The 20,709-nt window shown below is 38.9% G+C and overlaps 1 protein-coding gene across 1 annotated transcript in view; it reads right to left on the bottom strand.

The window, feature by feature from the left end:
- ERCC6 (ERCC excision repair 6, chromatin remodeling factor) overlaps positions 1 to 20,709 on the bottom strand; it is an 82,166-nt gene that overhangs the window by 13,675 nt on the left and 47,782 nt on the right. Inside the window, exons 8-13 of the mRNA XM_030569100.1 lie at positions 10,366 to 10,536; positions 9,621 to 9,797; positions 8,128 to 8,244; positions 6,103 to 6,198; positions 4,104 to 4,322; positions 992 to 1,102 (exon numbers count right to left, since the gene is read on the bottom strand). Coding sequence (XP_030424960.1) covers positions 992 to 1,102; positions 4,104 to 4,322; positions 6,103 to 6,198; positions 8,128 to 8,244; positions 9,621 to 9,797; positions 10,366 to 10,536 — 891 coding nt within the window. The remainder of the gene's footprint in view (positions 1 to 991; positions 1,103 to 4,103; positions 4,323 to 6,102; positions 6,199 to 8,127; positions 8,245 to 9,620; positions 9,798 to 10,365; positions 10,537 to 20,709) is intronic.

The following is a 20,709-nucleotide window of genomic DNA, read 5'->3' as shown; positions in this document are numbered from 1 at the left end:
GGAGTAGGGATGCCCCAGCAGGTTTGGACTGTGGCATAGTTGGGGCCGGGGGGGGCTGTCCCAGCTGTGGCAGGTTGGGCGCTGGACGCCCTTCCCCTGGTAAGTTCCTAGGTGGGTTCCCTGAGAGCCTGCACGGTGCTAAATAAGCTGCTGTGCGGCCATGCAGCTTACAGGGAACTTAGGTGAGGAGTCAAAGTAGATGCAGAGGCTTCATCTCCCTTTGACAAATGGGGGCTATACACCTGCAGCAGAATGTGGAGAAAAACAGTCTTACAGTTAGTTCTTTGAAACATTTTCCCCTTCCAACCAGTATCGCCTGGGTTAAGTTTGAGTCAGCTGCTCTTCATCCAGGAGCTGATCTCTTGCAGGCATTCTGACATCTTAATAATGGCAGTGGTTTCTTCAGTGGAGAATGACATATGTTGGTGTTACAAACTCCTGGGATTTTAAGACTGAGCTATGTACTCTCTGCCTCTTCATCCCAAGTAACAGTGATTCTATAATTAGACTGTAGCTACCCTTTCTGTTGGCAATGCACGAGACAGAAAATAATCTAGCTTGATTTTCCATGGGTGTATTGGCTCTGCAATGCTAACAGGTGTAAAAGCTTGATTTTGTCAGATAAGTCAGCAGATATGACAAAGATGTAGGAGGAGTAGATACTTGGAGTGCTTTGCCTTGCTTGCTCACTCACTTTTCTGACCATAATCATACTTTAAACCGTCTAAACTTAATTTGTTCTTTTACAATGAAGTTCTCTTTCTTGTTCAGTCTTAGGCTTTGTTTTAACAGAGAACTAAACTTCAGTTTGAGAAAAATGGTGATTTCTTTCCCTTCACATTAAGATAAGCAATTCTGAATCAACTCAAATGCCAAAAGCTTGCTTCCTTAGACCAGACTGACCAGAGTGAATGTCCAACGTAGTCTACTCTGAACTGAGCTCAGGCATCAATCATCAATATGAATTTATGGACAGGTTGCAATTTCTCACCTCATTGTATCTTGTTATAAGTGGCTGTCTGGATGCAATTGTTGTGGTACCATCCATCTTGAGATAGGAATAGTTTCTGTCTCTCAGAAATACTTCAAGGATCTTCAGCATCTATTGTGATGGAAAGGATTTGAATGAAATCCAGGTATGAAGATTGACTTGATCAGATAGTCAGTTAAAACTATTTCTGGTATTAACAGCAATTGCAACTGAAGGGATAAAGCATGCTCTCCTGGGTGGGAATGGGAGGGTCATATGAAGGCTAAAGAACAGAAAATTCACGAATGATACGAAGCTGTGAAACATATGTGATGTATCCTCTTGTTGGGAAGGAGGGTGTTTGCCCTGACAGAGTGGAGCAAGGGGCATGGCCTCAAAGGACCAATTACCAGGGAGGGGGTGGAACACTCCAGGGAACCTGCAGAGGCAAGGTGAAGTCATGCATCTGTGGAACAGGGAAGAAGGGAAGGCCACGTATACACTTTGAACTTGTGGGATGGAACAGTTTTATGGGCTCTGCCTGTACAAGTGCCTACAGCAGACACTACCAAAGCTGACAGGCAGCCATGTAATGGAGGACAGAAAATATCAATGCTGGATTGTCAGCATTAAACATTTCAGTCTATTTCTGCTACTCTGCAGGGGGAATGGTTCTGCCCTAGCCGGCCGTATCACATGGAGTGGCTTCCAAGTGACTTTCTTGGCCCAGGAGCGGAGATGCTGATGAGGTGCAACTTCCCACCTCGCTTGGACAAACTGCTGGACATCTGGGTGGACCTCTTTTATCTCCTCTGCCTCTAAGAAGGTAGTGAGATATACTGTACATGAGTGAAGATTTACAAATGTGCAACAGAAAACAGCCATGCTGCACATGCTTTAACACCCTTTACAATTCAAACATTACTCCTTCCTCTTAAGGAACCCAGTTTTTGGAAAGCACAAGAATAGTAGAGGCCACAGCATTTATTACTATCCACAGTTAAGGCTAGCGATTTTTTTATTTTAAACTATGTGTTCATTTCCACAACACTGTAGATCTAAATGGACACACTAATACACTAACAGAGACACAGGAGGGAGAGAGGCTAACATCACATCACCCAAAAAAGACACAGGACAGTAGCCTTTGCCTTTGGAACATTCAGTAAGGAGAACAGGACAAGAAAAATCAGAGACACTCGGGTCATAACAATGCATCTATACCATTCTGTGTTACTTGGGATTCATAAATTCCAAAGCCAGAAGGGACCATTAAGATAATCTAGTATGACCTCCTGACCCCTCTGACGTCTGGCCTGACCATGGAACTTCTCCAAAATAATACCTATAGCAGCTCTTTTAGAAAAACATCTGATCTTGATTTTAAAATGATCAGTGATGGAGAATCCACCATGACCTGTGGTAAATTGTTCCAATGGTTAATTACTCTCACTGTTATAAATGTACGCCTTATTTCCAGTCTGAATTTGTCTAACTTCAACTTCCAGCCATTGGGTCCATGTTATACCTTTCTCTAATAGACTGAAGAGCCCATTATTAAATATTTGTTCTCCAATTATAGAATATAATCAAGTCACCCTGTAAACTCTTTGTTAAGCTAAACAGATTGAGCTCTTTGAGTCTACTGCTATAAGGCATGTTTTCTAATCCTTTAATTATTCTCTTGGCTCTTCTCTGAACCATCTCCAATTTATCAATATCCTTCTTGAATTCTGGACCCAAAACAGGAGACGGTATTCCAGCAGCACAATACAGAGGTTAAAAAACCTCTCTACTTGTGCCTGAGATTCCTATTTATACAGCCCAGGATTGCACTAACTCTTTTGGCCAGAGACACACTGGGAGCTCATGTTCAGCTGATTATCCACCATGACCTCCAAATCTTTTTCAGAGTTACCACTTTCCAGGACAGAGTATGCCCTACATTCTTTATTCCTAGATGTCTACATTTACATTCAACTGTATTTAAATGAACATCGTTTGCTTGCAGCCGGTTTATCAAGCGATCTAGATTGCTCTGAATCAGTGACCTGTCCTCTTCATTATTTACCACTCCCCCAATTCTTTTTTTTTTTTTTTTTCTTTGTCAGCTACAAACTTTATCAGTGATGATTTTATGTTTTCTTCCTGGTCACTGAAAAAAAATGTTGAACAGCATAGGTCCAAAAACCAGTGCCTAGAGGACTCCACTGAAACACACTGTTCAACGATGATTCCCCATTTATACTTACATTTTGACACCTATCAGTTAGTCAATTTTTAATCCATTGTATGTGTTTCATGGTAATTTTATATAGTTCTAGCAATTTATCAAAATGTCATGTGGTACCAAGTCAAACGCCTTACAGAAATCTAAGTATATTATGTCAACACTATTACTTTTATCAATCAAACTTGTGATCTCATTAAAAAAATATATAGTGTTGAGCCAAGGAACAACTTTATAAAAGAAGTGATCGGAGAAATGGAAGCTGCAATTTGCATTTACTCCTCTGATCGAAATATGAAGTGCAAGAAAGATATTACTTCACACTTCCAAATTGTAAGAACTCCCCTTGAACAGCAAAAAACTCAGTACAATTCTGAGAGAATTAAAGACATGGCAGGAATACCTAATGATGTGTAACCAACTATCACTGAATCAGAAATAGACTCATGGCACAGGGCATGTGAAGTTATTTGTACTGTACTGTACTACTGTGCCAAACTCCACTCCTAGTTACACCAGTGTAAATCCAGAATTACTCCATTGGTTTCAAAAGGACTCGTTTTCATTTACACTCACGTAAGCGACAGCAATATTTGGCTCCACATATTTTACTTGGGCAATACTTGGTATATACTATCATGCTAATAAAGTTTATGGAACTGAAGCATATAGAAGTCTACCCTCCACAGTTATTCTACATCTAAGAAACAAAGCAATTTCCCACTCTGACACTTTTCAGAATAATTGGAATTTTGTTTTTTTGAGGAATCCACAAAATAACCTAGTTTCTAGTTATAGATCTTTTTAGATCACATACACATCTAATCTGGTGGAGGTGTTTTTTTAAATTTTTTTTTACTGCAGTTACTGCATAACTGTAATAAGTTTGTTAGATGTTCTTACCTGTCTTGACTGGGTAAACAGCAGCACTCTGTGACCCTGCTTGTGCCATATTTTCAATAAGGACTCTACCACTATCATTTTTCCAGAACGTTTCCAGTATCCAAACTGATCTGCTTCTTCTAACTCATCATCTGGCACACCTTTCAAAATTTTGGGACCACCAGAAAAGAGGTCAGGGTGGTTGCATATTTTTCTCAAGGCTACAAGTCCAGAGAAAACCTACAGAATACAGGAGAGAAGTGTCTTTTTCTTGCAACTTTTTCATTCTACCATGGGTTACATTTAAGGAGAGACAATAATGGACCAAACTGATAGTCACTGAATACTGGTGCTCTGGTTTTTACACCAGAACACTTTTGTTCCCATTTCAGTAAACGGTATTATACAGTTGATATAATACAGTGGCCACTAAGATACGATGCAGGTAAAAACAGACTTATGAATACTTCCGTTATACACATTCCTCTACCTACTATTCAGTATAACAAAAGCTGCAATTTGAAACAGCTGATCTTACTAGCATCCCTCCAAAATAAGGCAATAAGTCAGAAGGAACACATGGTTCCTGGGAGAAATTTTTCAGATTAAATAGTTTATTTGCAGAAAGAGTCAGTTTCAGGTTGAAACTATTCATGAATTTGTATCACATTTTTCAGATACTTCCAACCAAGCTAAAGAAGTCTAAATATTTCAGTAATATTAGAACAAAACCTTCTGTTTCTACCTAAAAAAATTAATTTATACTTTCAGGCATTTTGACAAACGTAATTAAAGGACTCACAAAATGGCCAGAAGAGGCAGAGGTGGTGGTGCCTCCCTTATAAATAGGGCTTCTGATTTTTGGTTTTAACTGATAAAACACCCCTACTACAAACAAAACAAAACACCAGAAACCACCAGGACTGATTAATTGTACCTACTGACTTGTCTATACTGAGCAGTAAGGCAGACTTTGTGTGTGTGTGTGTGTGTGTGATTTCTAAAAAGCACTACTGTATAGAAATTACTCATTACTGTATAAACAAAGAGAAAGCCCCCCCCATTTTTGGACATCGAGGACTGAAAAATTGTTAAAAATAAACCTGGAAAAATGAAATTAATAAATCCCCCAAACCAGAAGCCCTACATATGGTTAATGCATTCACCTGGGATGTCAGATGTGGGTTCAACTCTACCATCTGCCAGATGTAGAGAAGTGATTTGGACTTTGATCTCCCCCAATATAGGAAAGTGCCCTAGCCACTGGGCAATGGGATATTCTTGTGTGGGGTTTTCAATCTCTCCTCTTAAACGGTTTTACTTTTGATAAAATAATTAAAGTCTTACTACAACAAGAATTTGAACCTGGATCTCCCACATCCTAGGTAAGTGCACAAACTCCCAGGCTGTAGAGAGTGACACTCACTCTCATTCTCTGGCCCAATAACAATTCATTCATAGTGGATATTCATCATCATTCATAATTTTTTCAGTGTCTGAAGTATAATCTATAGGCTACATTCCTTCTGTAGATACCACTACGCATTATAGGCAGCATTTTCACTTCTAGAACAGAGGCTCATAAGTTGAAAGCCAACTCCAGGATTTAGGCTGTTTACACTTCAGGGCATGTACCAAGGCAAAAGCTGCAAAGTTAAGAAGTCCTTTTACCTATGATTGGTATTTGGGTGGAAGATGAAGATCCTAGTGATTTTTAAAAATGGGAACCCACTTCCTTGGCCAGCATTCCCTCATTCAGAAAAACTGGTTCTAATATCCAGTTGTGTGTGCATGCTATTGTTCAACACACAATGTCTCTCTCAGTCATTCTACTACTAGCCTCTAATTCATTACTATGGAAAGGGCTCTGGGACATCTTGGGCACAAAGGAACTTTTGTTTCCCCTCTAAGATCCTGCTCAGAGTCCAGCTAGAAAAATGCCAGAGGGCAGTCAGCACCTTTATCCAGATGGCTATTTTTAAACTCTTATATGTCGTCATCGACCTTAATTAATGCCAACCTGCATATATCCACTGAGAATCTGGTAAACTTCTTTGGAGTCAATGAAGTTTTGGTAGACTTGTCGTTGTTCATCTGTCAAACGGCAAAACAGAACCTAAAAAATATATAAATATATATTATACACACACACACACACACACACACACACGCATTATGCACTTATCCAGTTACCGTTCAACTTCACGAGATATGAAATGTGCAACAAACAAAAAAGAATAAAGCTTCACTGAGGACCTCTAGATTTATCAAAAGTGCAAAATTAAGAATAAGAGCTCATCAGAAGCTAAAACATTTAGAAAAAGGTACAGTATCTGTAGGGGACAAATGCTATAGTTAGGGATGAGTTTCAGCATCCATTCTGTGCCCTTCACAGTTGTTCATAATTTTCTCCAACTGCATTTATGTATGCAAGCTTCACTTTCCAGTTTCCTGACCTCATTGCTTAACTATGCAATCTTAACATTCCCTTAATGCAAGGGCTTTTTAAAGTGGAATGTATAGAATACTAAGTATTGGAAGCACTTTGTACAGTGTATCTGTTATGTCCCTTAAAACCTGCAATCCCCTTATGACCTCATGGGTAAACAACAGGATAACATATGTTATCTGTTCTGTTATCAATCTTTGAACGTGACCATATAATGATTTTTCACATTGCTTGATAGGCTAAAATGGAACAAAATCAGTCACTCACATCCTGCAAGGCAACAAACATGCTGTAAGTCAAACACACGTACAGCTCTGTGACTGACAAGAAAAATCAAATGATTTTAATTCATTTAGGAATATGTTCTTTAGGGAGAAGCAGCCTACATTCTTTAAAGTGTACTGAAACCATGTTCCAGAGTTTGATTGAACAGAGAGCATGAGACTTCACAGCAGACACAACAATCTCCCCTGCTAACTCACTGCCCACCCCATGACACTGTCCCACAAGTACTCCTGTTCTTTTTGTCCCAATGTGGAATCACTAGTATGACTACTTGTCTTAGATGTCTCAAGGTGGTAGAAATTGAAGGGAGAAGCATATCAAGGAGCAGTTGTGAGGGGAGCAAAAAGGGGAGAAGGAAGAAAAAGGGGTGCAGTAGAGAAAAAAAGCCTCATGCAGGGAGGAAATAAACCCTAACCCACACTAGAAACAGTGGCTCCCGGGAGTCACAGATATCTATTTCTTTTGTTAAAAAAACACAATCTTTTCATTAACTCAAAAATGGCTGAAGGAATTTTGCTCAAGACCTTTCCAAAAACATTCACCTTCAGGCACAGAACCACCATGGAAAATTTCAGTCCAAAAAGAGAAAATTTTGGAAGTTTATTAGCATGTACAAACAGGGGGGTCAGAAGAGAAGCAAGTTTGCAACCTGAGCTACTACTGTCACTACATATTTCCTTGGTAACAATTTGTTGGCCAAATGAACCTCATAACAGCAGGAACAACAATTTTTATGATAACTCTGATTATGAACATACCACAAGAGGTACCCTACAGGCACTGTTCTTAGGATGTCGAAGTCTGGCCATTTTAGGGCTGCACTGATCACTCTCCAGGAGCCAAGGTCTGAAACTAATTTGCATAAAATAGACTAGAATGCACCTTACATGCCCTTTGTTTTAACATGGATGCATAGCTGTGCGGAGAATACAAGGTCATGACGAAGCATTGCATGCTGGATCATCGAGGAGGCTGTAAACTGCAGGATCTGTGGGGCTACAATTCCTTATTTAAGATGAAAACAGATACTTTCCACATTACAGAATTCTATCAGATTTCTGTGCCCAGATGATATGGTAATCAGGTGATTTATAAATACCTACAAAATAAAAAACCTCAGTAGATATTCAAGCTGCTAGACACACTGACTTCCTCAGCTCACTAGCCTTATGCCACTACTGAGAAGTTAAAATGTGTAGCTTTAACTTCTCTATGCTCTTTTTCCACACTTGCTCTCAACAAAATCAACTGAAGTTTTGCTATGGACTTCAGGAGGTAAAGGATCAAACACTATATGTATTTTAAACAAACCTGTTCATTTTTATCTGGTAGTGACAGGCTCATTTTCACATCAGCCTTCATTCTCCGCAGCAAGTAGGGATTTATGGTGTCCCGTAAAACACATGCACACTTGTAGGCAGTTTTTACCTTTAGAAGGGAGAAAAAAACACAACAGGATTTAAGGGAGTTCTTAATGTAGAGGGTTTTATGTTTTTATTTAAATGAGATTCATTAACTAGGAGTAGGAAAAAGTAAAAAAAACTAGATGGCACAAGCAGACACATTATTTACATTTTCTACCCCTTATTGGATATATGAAGTTACAGTAATGTTTTCTTAGTATCCAATATAATGTGATTTGTAATGAATTCATGTGAGCCAACAATAATATTTAATAAATGGACTCTCTCATATCAGATACCATTCATTTATTTTGGCTTAATTTGGTGAAATTTATTCCACTGAAAGAAGACCAGAAATTATAGATGTATTGGTTAGTAAGACACACTTCCCTCTAGGCAAGTCCCTTTTATCAATGAATCCGTGTGTAATCTTGCATAAACCAAAAGCCACACACAGAACTGCTCATATACAGACTGAAGATCAAAACGAAGCCTGAAGCAATGGTGGGTCGCAGACAATAAGTGAAGATTAGTGCCCACTTGAGACTATTAAAAAAAATCGGTATAAGAAAATCCCTATGATCACAGAAACTAAAGGTCATTCTGGCCTTAAATGGAGCATATGGTTCTGTAATGGGTAATGGATGTGTGAGATGGGTATTAACTATACATAATGGCTAAAAATACCCTCAATTCTCTTAAAGCAAAACAAAGAATATAATAAATTATTGATACATAAAAATCAAACTGGCCATTCAATTTAGTAAATTACCAAGCCTCAGACAAAGGAAGCACTTAAACTCAGAATGAAGATAAAATAATAGAAAAATGTGTGCATAAAACATTACCAGAAATGTTATAGTAGAAATAATTTATATTCTAAGCATTTACATAGCACTTTTAATCTTCAGATAACTTTACGAACAATTAATCTAATAACTAATTTAATAAATGCAAATGCAGGTAAATGTTTAAAAGTCAGCTAAATAAAATACTTGCGATAATTGCAACAACTGCAAAAATTAACAGATATACTCGTGTTGAAAAGAATAATCCTAGGCAGTTTATGCTTCAAAATTAGATTTAGTTTAAAAATACTTTCATAAAACCTGCTATTAATTGGATGGGAATAGTTAAATTGTTTTTAAATGAAAACCATTGTCATTCCTCTACAGTGTCTGAAATTCAATTATTACAACATTTTGCTAATGTTTGAAGCCCAGATAGTGAAAAAAATATATTATGCATGTATATATAATGTATGTAAATATGTTTACTCGATCAGGACATAAGACACCCAATATAGTATACAGTTTCAAAACTCACTTAAAAGAACACAGCAAGCCATTTCCTTCAAATTAATGACCATCAATTAGTAAAAATATTTTGCTGTAGCTTTACCTGCACGGGAGAGGCATTGGAATATCCTCCCATGGTTATTGGAACAGAGAATTGTTCCATGAAGACAGGCAGTGTTCCCAATTTCCCTGGGAATACAAAGTCAAAGAGGGACCAGAGCTCCTTTAGGTTATTCTGCAGAGGGGAGCCAGACAAGATGATTCGATGGGGAGTGCGGAACTATTAATATAAAACAAAACAACTTAGTAGTAAGACATTTTCATGAGTTGGCTTGTAATACAGATTCCTACCGCAGAGGCTATCCAATTTCACATCAATGAGTTGTCACATATCTACCCCGATATAACATGAATTCGGATATAGCATGGTAAAGCAGCGCTCCGGGGGGTGTGTGTGTGTGTGTGTGTGTAAAGGCTGCGCATTCCATTGGATCAAAGCAAGTTCGATGTAATGCGGTTTCACCCATAACGCGGTAAGATTTTTTGGCTCCTGAGGACAGCATTATATCGAGGTAAAGGTGTATACAGCATATTTTCTCTGAAATAAATATAAGCTTCTTGTGAAATGCTATCTACAAAACTGATAGCTCAAAACAAGACTTAGCATTAATACTCCACAAATTAAATGATTGTAACAATCTGTTCTTTGCTAAGATTAAATCTATGACTTTATAATTTAGTAATCCATAGTTACTATCATTTTCTCAGGTTATTTTTTCAAATAATTTATTTATTATTTTTAAAAATATTACAAATGAAGATATTTGGTTTGTTTTCTGATACCGTACCTGTTTGCATGCAAGTGTAACTGCGGCATTTGGATTCCGGATTTTATGACCCTCATCTAAAATCACATAATGCCAATCATAGCTGTTGATATTATCCTGCATCAATCGAATGTATGAATAGGAGGTGATTAGAATGCCATGGCACGCTGCAATTTCACGAATAAGTTTCACCTGTGAACAGAATGACTTCTTGTCAATAATTTAGCATTCAAATGCCAATTAAGACCAACTGAACTGTGTATTTGTGATCCTGGTTGTGTTAAAAAGCATCGGAAATAACTAAGTATTCTTTATAAATAAAATAACTATGGCCAAGACCAGTACTATCTCATCCCAAAACAGCTAACAAATACATATGAAGGAACAAACTCTTTAGATACAATGGTGCAAATCCTAAGTAATTCCATGACTTAAAATGCAATTACTCAGCATTAGCACATGTAATTGATCAGAATTTGGTCCACTGCCCTTTCAGAAGAAACACTATTATCTCTTACATTAAAATTCAAGACCTGTTTGGAACCTACTGAAGTTTAGTTTTCCCTGAATAACTAATTTTCTCAAGCCCTCCTCTCTATTCCTCAGCCTTAACTTTGGCATTGCAACTAAGACGCAGTAATTAAAAAAAAAAAAATGATTTAATGAAGATTTATATTTTAAAGCCAGCAAAGTCTTTCCATTTGGCTAAATCCCACCCAAATAATTTTGAAGAAAACCATGGAACTAACATTTGCAAACCATCACACTCTTCATTCTGCTTACTTGTAACATCCCTTTCCTCTACCCTGTGTGTCTTGTCTATTTAGACAGTAAGCTCTTTGTGGCAGAGACTGTCTCTTACCTTTCTTGGCTACTTCTATAGACTTCCAAGACTACAGTAACTGAGCACCTACACTTTCAGTGAATTTATCTTCTCAACATCTCTGTGAGGTAGAGCAGTGCTATCATCCCCTTTTTACAGATGCAGAACTAAGGCACAAGGAGGCTAATAGCTTGCCCAAGCTGACCAAGGAAGTCTGCGGTGGAGCAGGGAACTGAATCCAGGTTTCTTGAGTGCCAGACTAGTGCCCTATCTGTTGGGCATTCCTTCCTCTATTATTCTTTGTCTGTATACTTCCTAGCAAAATAGGGCCTCCTGTCTCAGCTGGCTTTTGGGCATTAACATCAAAATAAATAAAATAATATATGAAGAAGGAGAAGAAATCCACCAATTACTATTTGGTTGGATGTTTTAAATACTGGAAGATCAAAGCCTGGCAAATGAAGACTAACAATAAATAAGAAAATCAAGAAAAATGGTAAAGGGAAAGTTTGAGAAAAGAATTACGAGCAGGTAACTGGAACGTCTCTAAACCTTCTCAATTTAATCTGTGTTCAGGAAGTCAAGAGAAATTAGTCATACGTGAGCCTCAGCCCTCCAGGACTTGGGAAATTCAGGGTGACACACTGACAGATCTGTGGCAGCATTTGGCCAATTATATCTTAACACTTAACCGAGTGTCTTTCTATGCATGAGCTCTCTTACTGGCTTGCAGTAACTAGTCAACACTATTTCAAGAGCTGTGCACATTCACTGCTGACCTGGGACTTAATCCTACAATAATGAAATTAATGGGAGTTTTCCCAATGGCATTAACAGAAGCAAGATTTGGACATTAGCACAAAAACAGAAAAGAAGAAAAGATGACAGCCAGGGTGTTTTCTGATCTTTTAAATTCCCAAGGAGAAAACATGAAAATGTTTGCTAAACAATGGCCAGAACTGGTATGTAACAAAAATGATCATGTATCTAGCAGATTTTGAGCTTATAAACAAAATCAGAATTTTTTGAAATTTTTTTTAAAAACACACTGCTTTCCTCCCTAATGACTCAGATGAACATCTGATAAGCCACCAATCATTCTGTAAAAAAAATAATTTTAACTGATCCCTATATAGTTGAAGACATGACATAATGTCCACCCCCCAACCTTTTCTAGTTCAACCTTAGATTTTCTTCTCTTTGAATGTTATCTACTGAAATTAGTGTAATGTATGCAATTGTTAAAATGAAAGTAGAAATTAGCTACTTTATTCCCGTAACATGAACTCTTTTTATAACATTCTGTTTTACAGAAGCAGTAGTATTCCTACGCAGATTTGCCCACACAACTTAACTTCACCTGATTCATTCCTAGCATTCTGTAACTGTGTGTTCTAGATTCTCAGTAATGGCCTATCGCAGAATATTGTAGACATCTCTACCCAAACACTTAAGACAAATCATCTCGGGCGATTTCAAATTAAAAGCTTGTAAAATATGTAACCTCTCCTAGTTTTTGCAATTAATAGGGTATGTCTGCAATTAGCCTGACTTACAGAATGCTACACTGTTGTCATTAAAAGATGTTTTGTGAAAGTGCTGCTGTTATTATGGAGGCTCAGGAGACCAATCCCTCCTAGAGGGCAAACAGTGGACTGGTAGAAAAACAACAGCCATAAATCACATTGTCAGATAGCAGAGAGAACAGGACTGAAACATAGGCACAGGAAGGCCATTCACTGTAAACACAGCACAGCAGATTCCTAGTCAGGATTTAGTGAACCTGTAATTAATTAAAATTTCCTTCAAGCTAAATCTTTAATAAACAAGGATTTGTGCTGACAAAAGAAGAAAAACACAGCAAACACAATTTTAACAATGCAGACAACAACATTTATTACCTGTCATTTCAGCATATCTAGTGGATACTTGAGGGTGTATGGCGTAAGTTACAGTTCTGAACATAATGTAAGAGGAAAAGAGTTTTCATAGATTTCAGTTTTATATTTTGATGTATCCTGTTCTGATACTGTAGCATTTCAGAATTCATGCTACTTATCAACTGGTATATTTATAGTCTTCAGTTTGCAATCTGCTCACAATACTCTTTATTTTGCTTAAATTAAGATGTACTTAATAGCAACGTTTGCTTTACTGGAATGTCTCAGGGAACCAATTTAGCCTAATGACTGCTGCTTAACTGGGACAGCATTAGAATAAGTTTTGCTTAATGGGGACAAATTCACCCAATGCCTAAGGGTTAAGCGGTGGTTAATTAGGCTTGAAATTCTAAATTCTGGTATTAAAAGAGATGGTGTCACAGATTACAAGAAAATGACAAAATGAGAAAACCCTTTTAAAAATTTTTGCATTTTTATTCAAAACAGTATTTCCTGCCTTCAGACTTGAAACAATGATCTTTCTTCCTAAATCAGGGTGATAGATTATCTAGGGCCTCCCAATTAAGATGTGTCTAGTGTCCAAGACAGGACAGCATTTTGACAAGCAGTAAACAATGATTTTTTGGCCATATCCTAGTTCTGATGATGCGCAACAGAGAAATGCCTCTAACTAAAACACATTCTTCGTCCTGCTGAATATAAGTGTTATATTGCATGATTTTGCTGTGATACAACCTATGTATGTGAATGAAAAACAATCTGAAAAATAAAAAACAGTCTATGAACAAGCTGTGCTACTATTTCCCCAAGATTCCAATATGTATTTAAAAAACAAGTATGAACCTACCAGGACAATAAACATAGAACAGCTGACTCAACTGTATATTATTTGTCAATCTAAATGGCCTTGTCCAGCACTCTTTTCACTATCTCATAACAAACCATTAAGAAGAGATCCATAAATTCAAGCTATAAAGCCTCTGTTTGCTATGTGCCCCCCAAAACAATCTACATGGCACTATGGAAAGGCTTCAATAACACATTGCAAATCCTTAATAAATGTAAAAGTTGCAATTAAAATAGTCAGAGAGCTTATTATATATTTAAAAGGGCACTATTTGTTGTTGTTCACTTTAAGTTTATTTCCATATTGAGAAAGGGATTTAGTTCCAGGCCTTGGCTACCTTTGAACTGAGGTTTTACAGCTGGTTCTGCCACTGACTCTGACCTCTGTACTTCAGTTTCCCTATCTGTACAATAGGAAAATACCTATGTCATAGTAGTAGAACAAGGCTTAATTAACATTTGCAAAGCACTTAGAGATTCTCAGGTGGGAAGCTGCTTGCACAGATTCTAGACAGCATCACATACATGTATATTAGATTTTAAACAGGCTCTTTATGTAGGAAACCAGACCAGTAAATATTGAGCCTGGTGGAGAGAAAGATATTTCTTTTTTGAAGAGAGAATTTTTTAAAAGAGTGGAACTATATTGCAGTTAACCATTTCTATGGATTGCGTCCTTTTCCTTTGCAATGTAAGGTGCCTTTGGCTTATTTTCTGAAGAAATATTTATTAATAAATAAAGCAAAAATTGCCTACAGGTAGACTGCAGAGAGACATTAGCAGTACTTTGATTTCAAAGTCTGGCACTGCATGGTAAATTGTCATGTCAGAATCTGCATGCCTTTCTGTCTTGGAGGGGATGTAGCCATGCTCCTGTGCACTTATATCTGGGCTATTCTGCTCTTCAACTGCCTCAAACTGAATAGACATACAGAGGACTCTGCAACTTTAACAATAGGTTGTGCTTCAAGCTGTGCGTGGGTGCCTTAGTTATTCAGATCTGGCCTACATTACACAATTAGGTTGAGATAAGGTAGCTTATGTCGCTCTAATTATGTCAGTGTCTACACTGCAGCCTTGCTTCTGCCAATGTAAGTGCCCTACTCCACCTCCATGAGAGGTATAGGGCTTATGTTGGCGTAGTTGGGGCAACGCAGTATCTGTGTAGATACTCCATTACTTACATCGGCTGTTTGCTGTCCTGTCAATTTCAGAACAGGTACCATGAAGCTGACAAGAAAGCTAGGCAGCTAGAGCCCAGCTGCCCGCCATTCTCCTGGAGAGCTGGGTGGCTGAACCCCACTCCCAGCTGGGAGCTACGGCAAGAAGCCTGGGCACCCTTCCAAGCTCCCACTCCTCGTCAGGAGCTGGGGCAGCTGGACCCCATTCCCCAGGGCCAAGAAGCCCCGGGAGGCTTCCCCCCCACTCCCAGTGGGGAATCGGGAGGCAGGAAGCTCCAAGCAGCTTCCCCTGGCTCCTGACAGAGAATGAGGCAGCCTGTTGGGAGCCTGGGAGGTAGCCAGGCTCCTGGCAGGGAGCTGCTAGCAGAGCTGAGACCAGGCTCTAACAGCTCCTGACACTGCCTCTCTTACATTGGTGGAAACGCTCCTGGTGAGGACGTACACCACTGACCCAAGGAGGGTAGTGTGGACATGCATCACCACAGTAATTACTGAGTGTGGACATACCCTCAGAATTTTGTTAGGTGAGGGAGGTCTTTCCAACCCTCTTCTTTTCCTAGTGATGAAGTGCACTACTGAAAAGCTTTATGCTCCACTTTTGTAATGGTGGTGGTGGTAAAGAAAAAACAAGTTAACCTCCCTTATCTTCAAATACATACATTATCCCTGGGTCAGAGGAGGAGAATAGCAGATTTGCAAGATTGACTGGTACAGTTCAAAATTTAGCCACCAGCACTACAGCTTTTTTTCTTCTCCTGAACTTCAAATTCTTGTCTTGTAATGCTACAAAAATTCTCAATAGGAAATGTCTGTTATGCAGTTTTTAAAGTTTGACAGTTGGAGTGATCTGAACTGGACCATTTTGACTTTATAGCTTCTTCGATCATGTAGTAAGAATCGTTGTGCTGCCTCGTGTGTACATTTTAGTGATTAGCTTAGTTAACTAAACGTTCTCTTGCATTGTCTGTTAAGTCTTGCACATGACTTGGCTCATTTTGCTCCCAAAGTTCCATATGAGAATGTTCTTTGACATTAGGATATAGTTCATATATAGATATCTTTAAAAAGTGGAACAAAGAAAACCTGGGAAATTATAGAGCCATCTGCCTACTTTCAATACCTGGAAAGATACTGGAACAAATTATTAAACAAGTTTGTAAGCATCTAGAGGATAATAGGGTTATAAGGAGTACCCAGCCTAGATTTGTCAAGAATAAATCATGTCAAATAACCCAAATTTCCTCCTTTGACAGGGTTACTGGCCTAGTGCATAGGGGGAAAGCAGTACATGTAACATATCTCGATTTTAGTAAGGCTTTTGATACAGTTCCACATGATTTGCAGTCTAGGTGAAAACTATAAAGTGGGTGCATAATTAGTTGAAAGACTGCACTCAGAATAGTTATCAATGGGCTTGCTATGAAAATGGGAGTGCGTACCCAGTGGGGTCTCACAGAGGATCAGTCCTAGGTCCGGTAATAGTCAATATTTGCATTAATAACTTGGATAATGGAGTGCAGAATATGCTTATAAAATCTGCAGATAATACCAAGCTCAGAGGCATTACAAGCACTTTGGAGGACAGGATTAGAATTCAGGATGACCTTGACAAAATTAGAGAACTCAACAAGATGAAATTCAATATAGACAAGTGCAAAGTATTTCACTTAGGAAGGAAAAATCAAATATACAACTACAAAATGGGGAACAGCTGGCTAGGTGGTAGTACAGCTGAAAAGGATCTGGGTTTATAATGGATCATAAATTGAATATGAGTCAACAGTGTGATACAGTTGCAAAAAAGGCTAATATTCTGGGCTGTATTAACTGGAGTACAATGTTTAAGACACAGAAGGTAACTCTCCCACTCTACTCAGTCCTAATGAAGCTTCAGCTAAAGTACTGTGTCTAACTCTGCATGCGATGCTTTAGAAAAGATGGGGATAAACTGGATTGAGTCCAGAGGAGAGCAACAAAAATGATAAAAAGTTTAGAAAACCTGACCTATGAGGAAATGTTGAAGAAACTGGGCTTGTTTAACCTTGAGAAAAGAAGACTGTGTTAAGGGCTATTATAAAGAGGATGGTGATCAATTGTTCTCCATGTCCTCTAAACAAAAGACAAAAAGTAATGGGCTTAAATCTGCAGCAAGGAAGATTTAGATTAGATATTGGGAAAAACTGTCCAACTTCCACACTTACTCATCGGAACTGGTGGCTCCAGTGTCACTAGACTAAATAAAGCTCAATGCATTGCCCAGTATTAATTCACAGGAAAACAATCATAGTTACACTGCTATAATGTGCAATGAGCAACTCTGGGAGGGAGGGAGGGAGGGGGAACGACTACATCTAGTTATACTGTGCCTTTGAAGTTAAGTGAATAAAATGTTTAGTAGGGTTAATGTTTGTAAAACGCTTGGAGATCCCAGGATGCATGGCAGTGCAACAGTAATAGTAAAGTGGATCTAGGTATTTTCTCAACCTCTAGTTAAAGAATTCAAGGTTCATTTGAAGATTTACAAAACTCTTGTCCTGTTGCCTCTTCAGTATACTATGAAGTTACTACCATGTTCAAAAGGGCCACATTTCAATTCCTATTTAATTTTATTTTTTTTTTTGCCATATAGCTAAATTTTATTCATCAGCTGTAGGGGCTGAATATTTTTGGCTTCTTGGGAGTCATTTGCCCCTCTCATGCATCCCAGAGTGCCTCTTATAAGAATACTGTTGTGAATGACTACAGGTGATCAGGGCTGGCTCTAGCAATTTCACCGCCCCAAGCACGGTGGCACGCCGTGGGGGGGCGCTCTGCTGCTCGCCGGTCCCGTGGCTCCAGTGGACCTCCCGCAGACATGGCTGCGGAGCGTCCACTGGTCCTGCAGCTCCGGTGGACCTGCCGCAGGCGTGCCTGCGGATGCTCCACCAGAGCCGCGGGACCAGCGGACCCTCTGCAGGGACGCCTGCAGCAGGTCCACCGGAGCCGCCTACCACCCTCCCGGCAATGCGCCCCCCATGGCGTGCCACCCCAAGCACACGCTTGGCATGCTGTGGCCTGGAGCCGGCCCTGCAAGTGATCAGGAGATGGAATCACCGCATTACTGTTGTGTAAACCTTCTGTAGGTGGTAGGTCAGCACCGACAGGCTTCAAAGAGTAAGTGTGTATTGAGGAGGAATTTGAAATAGGAAAGAACAAGTCTAATGACCTACTTATTTTGCAGGGTCAGTTTTCATGATGTTGTAAATTGTATGTTTTGATGAAATCGTAACAGTAACAGACTCCTTCACTCCAAGACCAATGAAGTGCCAACACAGCTTTTACAAAGGGATTTAATTTAATTAGACACACAAACTGACCCTTTTTTGGCTACGGAGTGAGTAGGAAAAACTGTGGCATATAGCCATGAGAAAAATGTACGAGTTTCAAACCATGCTGATTTTCCTTGACACCCTGGCGTAAGACATTCTCTTTCAGGGCTCCAAGGTGCAGAGTGCCACTATTGCTTTTGTTGTGCAGAGGCCACTGCCTATCATGCTGATCACTACTGCCTCACTGTTTACTTGTAATTCCTCTCTATCTGTCTGTATCCATCTTCTACACTGGCAGTTCACAGTGCTGCAACTTTCTCGCTCAAGGGTGTGGAAAAAAACAGCCCCCTGAGCGCAGCAAGTTTCAGCGCTGTAAAGCGCCTGTGTAGACAGTGCACCAGCCTACGCCCCTTGTGGAGGTGGGTTTTTTAGAGCCACGACCACACAAGCCACAAGCGCTGCCAGTGTACACTAGCTCTTAGACTGTAAGTTTCTTGGAGCAGGGAGCGCCTTTTTGTTTTGTGTTTGTACAGTACCTACCACAATGGGGTGCTGGTCCATACCTAAGGCTCCAGGTGCTACAGTAACACAAATAAAAATATTTAAAGAGACATCAGTAGAGGGTATTTGAAATGTTGATTATTTAGATGATGGGACAGAGTGGGGAGTCCTGAAGTCTTCAGTGTACCTCTCTCCCTGCTTGTGGAAATTCTGTGTAAGTTAGGTTCATTAATTAACAAAAACACTAAAGTAAGTATGCATGATTTAATTTAGGAAAACATGAAAGCATATTATTGTGGTCAGTAGACTTTTAGGGCTTGAATGAAGATACATTGAGTTAATTGAGCAACAGCAAGCTATTAGCACATTTCTCAGTGTGTTGTTCATCTTTTGCTATGTACTGTAATTGTATCGATTATTTCATAATACATTTAATCAAATGCAATTAAGAACCATCCCATTGTAATATTATTACAAGAAATTCAATAAATATTTAAAGAGAAATTTTAAAACAGTTTACTGAATTCTGCAAACTCATTTAAGCGCCTGAAACTGAAGCCAAAACCAAATCTAAATATTCTTCTCATTTCCTTTCCAACAAGTACCAAATATTGACACTTCATGTGAAATGGATTTCATCAGTTTGCGAAATGGAATACAATTTTATAAAATTAAAGATTACTCCAGAAGTGAAAGAGTAGCAGAAACATTGTCAGAGAAAAAAGTTACACTGTCACTTGCTCTAAGGGAGCGGGACTCATTGATTTAAACTGAGATAATAACCAAATAAATAAAAAAAAGTGGACATGTGTGTGCGTAAGGTGAAATGAATTAAAAATTGGATGAAGGTTCTTCTGATGCAGGATAGCACAATGGAAGAATTCTCCAGTACAGTAGTCTGTACACAAATAGGTTCTTAGATACACTGATCATTTGCAGAAAAGAAGGCTAATAATTTCATACGCTGTTTCCTAATTATATATAAGGCAAAGGAAACAATTACACCATGGCCTTGCACAATGGTGAGCACTTACTTGAGCGCATCTTACCTCTATGGGAATGTACAGAAAAGAGTTACTTAAATGATCAAGACTACACTTAACTCAGAAGGAGTTGACAAGGCTCAGCACCTTTCTGGATTGAGCCTTCAGACTCTAAAATTTGAAGAAGAGGGATTTATTTGTGCTCCCCATGTGCATGTGGGCCTGTATTACACTGCAAAAATACCTAGAGGTGACTGCACTGATTTAGAAGAGAGCAAAAGGAAAATGTGGACTCCTGAGAATTAAATTCAGATGACAAAAGTTTAGGTTAAACTGATGCAAGGATAACTCTCTCCCTCCGTCAGAGCATGAGCTGTGTTTGGAATTTTTTGTCTCTGGAGGCAGAAGAATCCAATGTGACAAGATTCAAGAAAGACATGTTGAATATTACATGGACATCACCAACACAGTAGGGTGTGAACAGGGTTCGATGACATGGTATGGGAATTTTTGCTCACATGCACATGGTTAAACTAGTCCTGAGATATGGGTGTCAAGAAGGATTCCCTTCCCCCAGGGCACACTGGAAGGGGTCTGGGATGGTTTTTAGTATGTCGGAGTATTGTGAGCTATGGCACAGCGAACAATAAATTCTGTGTGAGAGCACTGCTTACTATGGAAGCATGCATTGATGTTAAGACCAATACACACGTCTTGGTTACATTACAGTTTAGTCATCACTTTTTTTTGTTGTGTTTCCCAGAGAATCTATGCACAACACTGAGAATGTTTTAAAGGATAAAACAATTAAAAAAAAAAAGA

Source organism: Gopherus evgoodei, chromosome 7 (assembly GCF_007399415.2).
Source record: "Gopherus evgoodei ecotype Sinaloan lineage chromosome 7, rGopEvg1_v1.p, whole genome shotgun sequence".
NCBI classification, from domain to species: Eukaryota; Metazoa; Chordata; order Testudines; family Testudinidae; genus Gopherus; species Gopherus evgoodei.
This window is presented reverse-complemented; position numbering and strand designations above follow the sequence as displayed.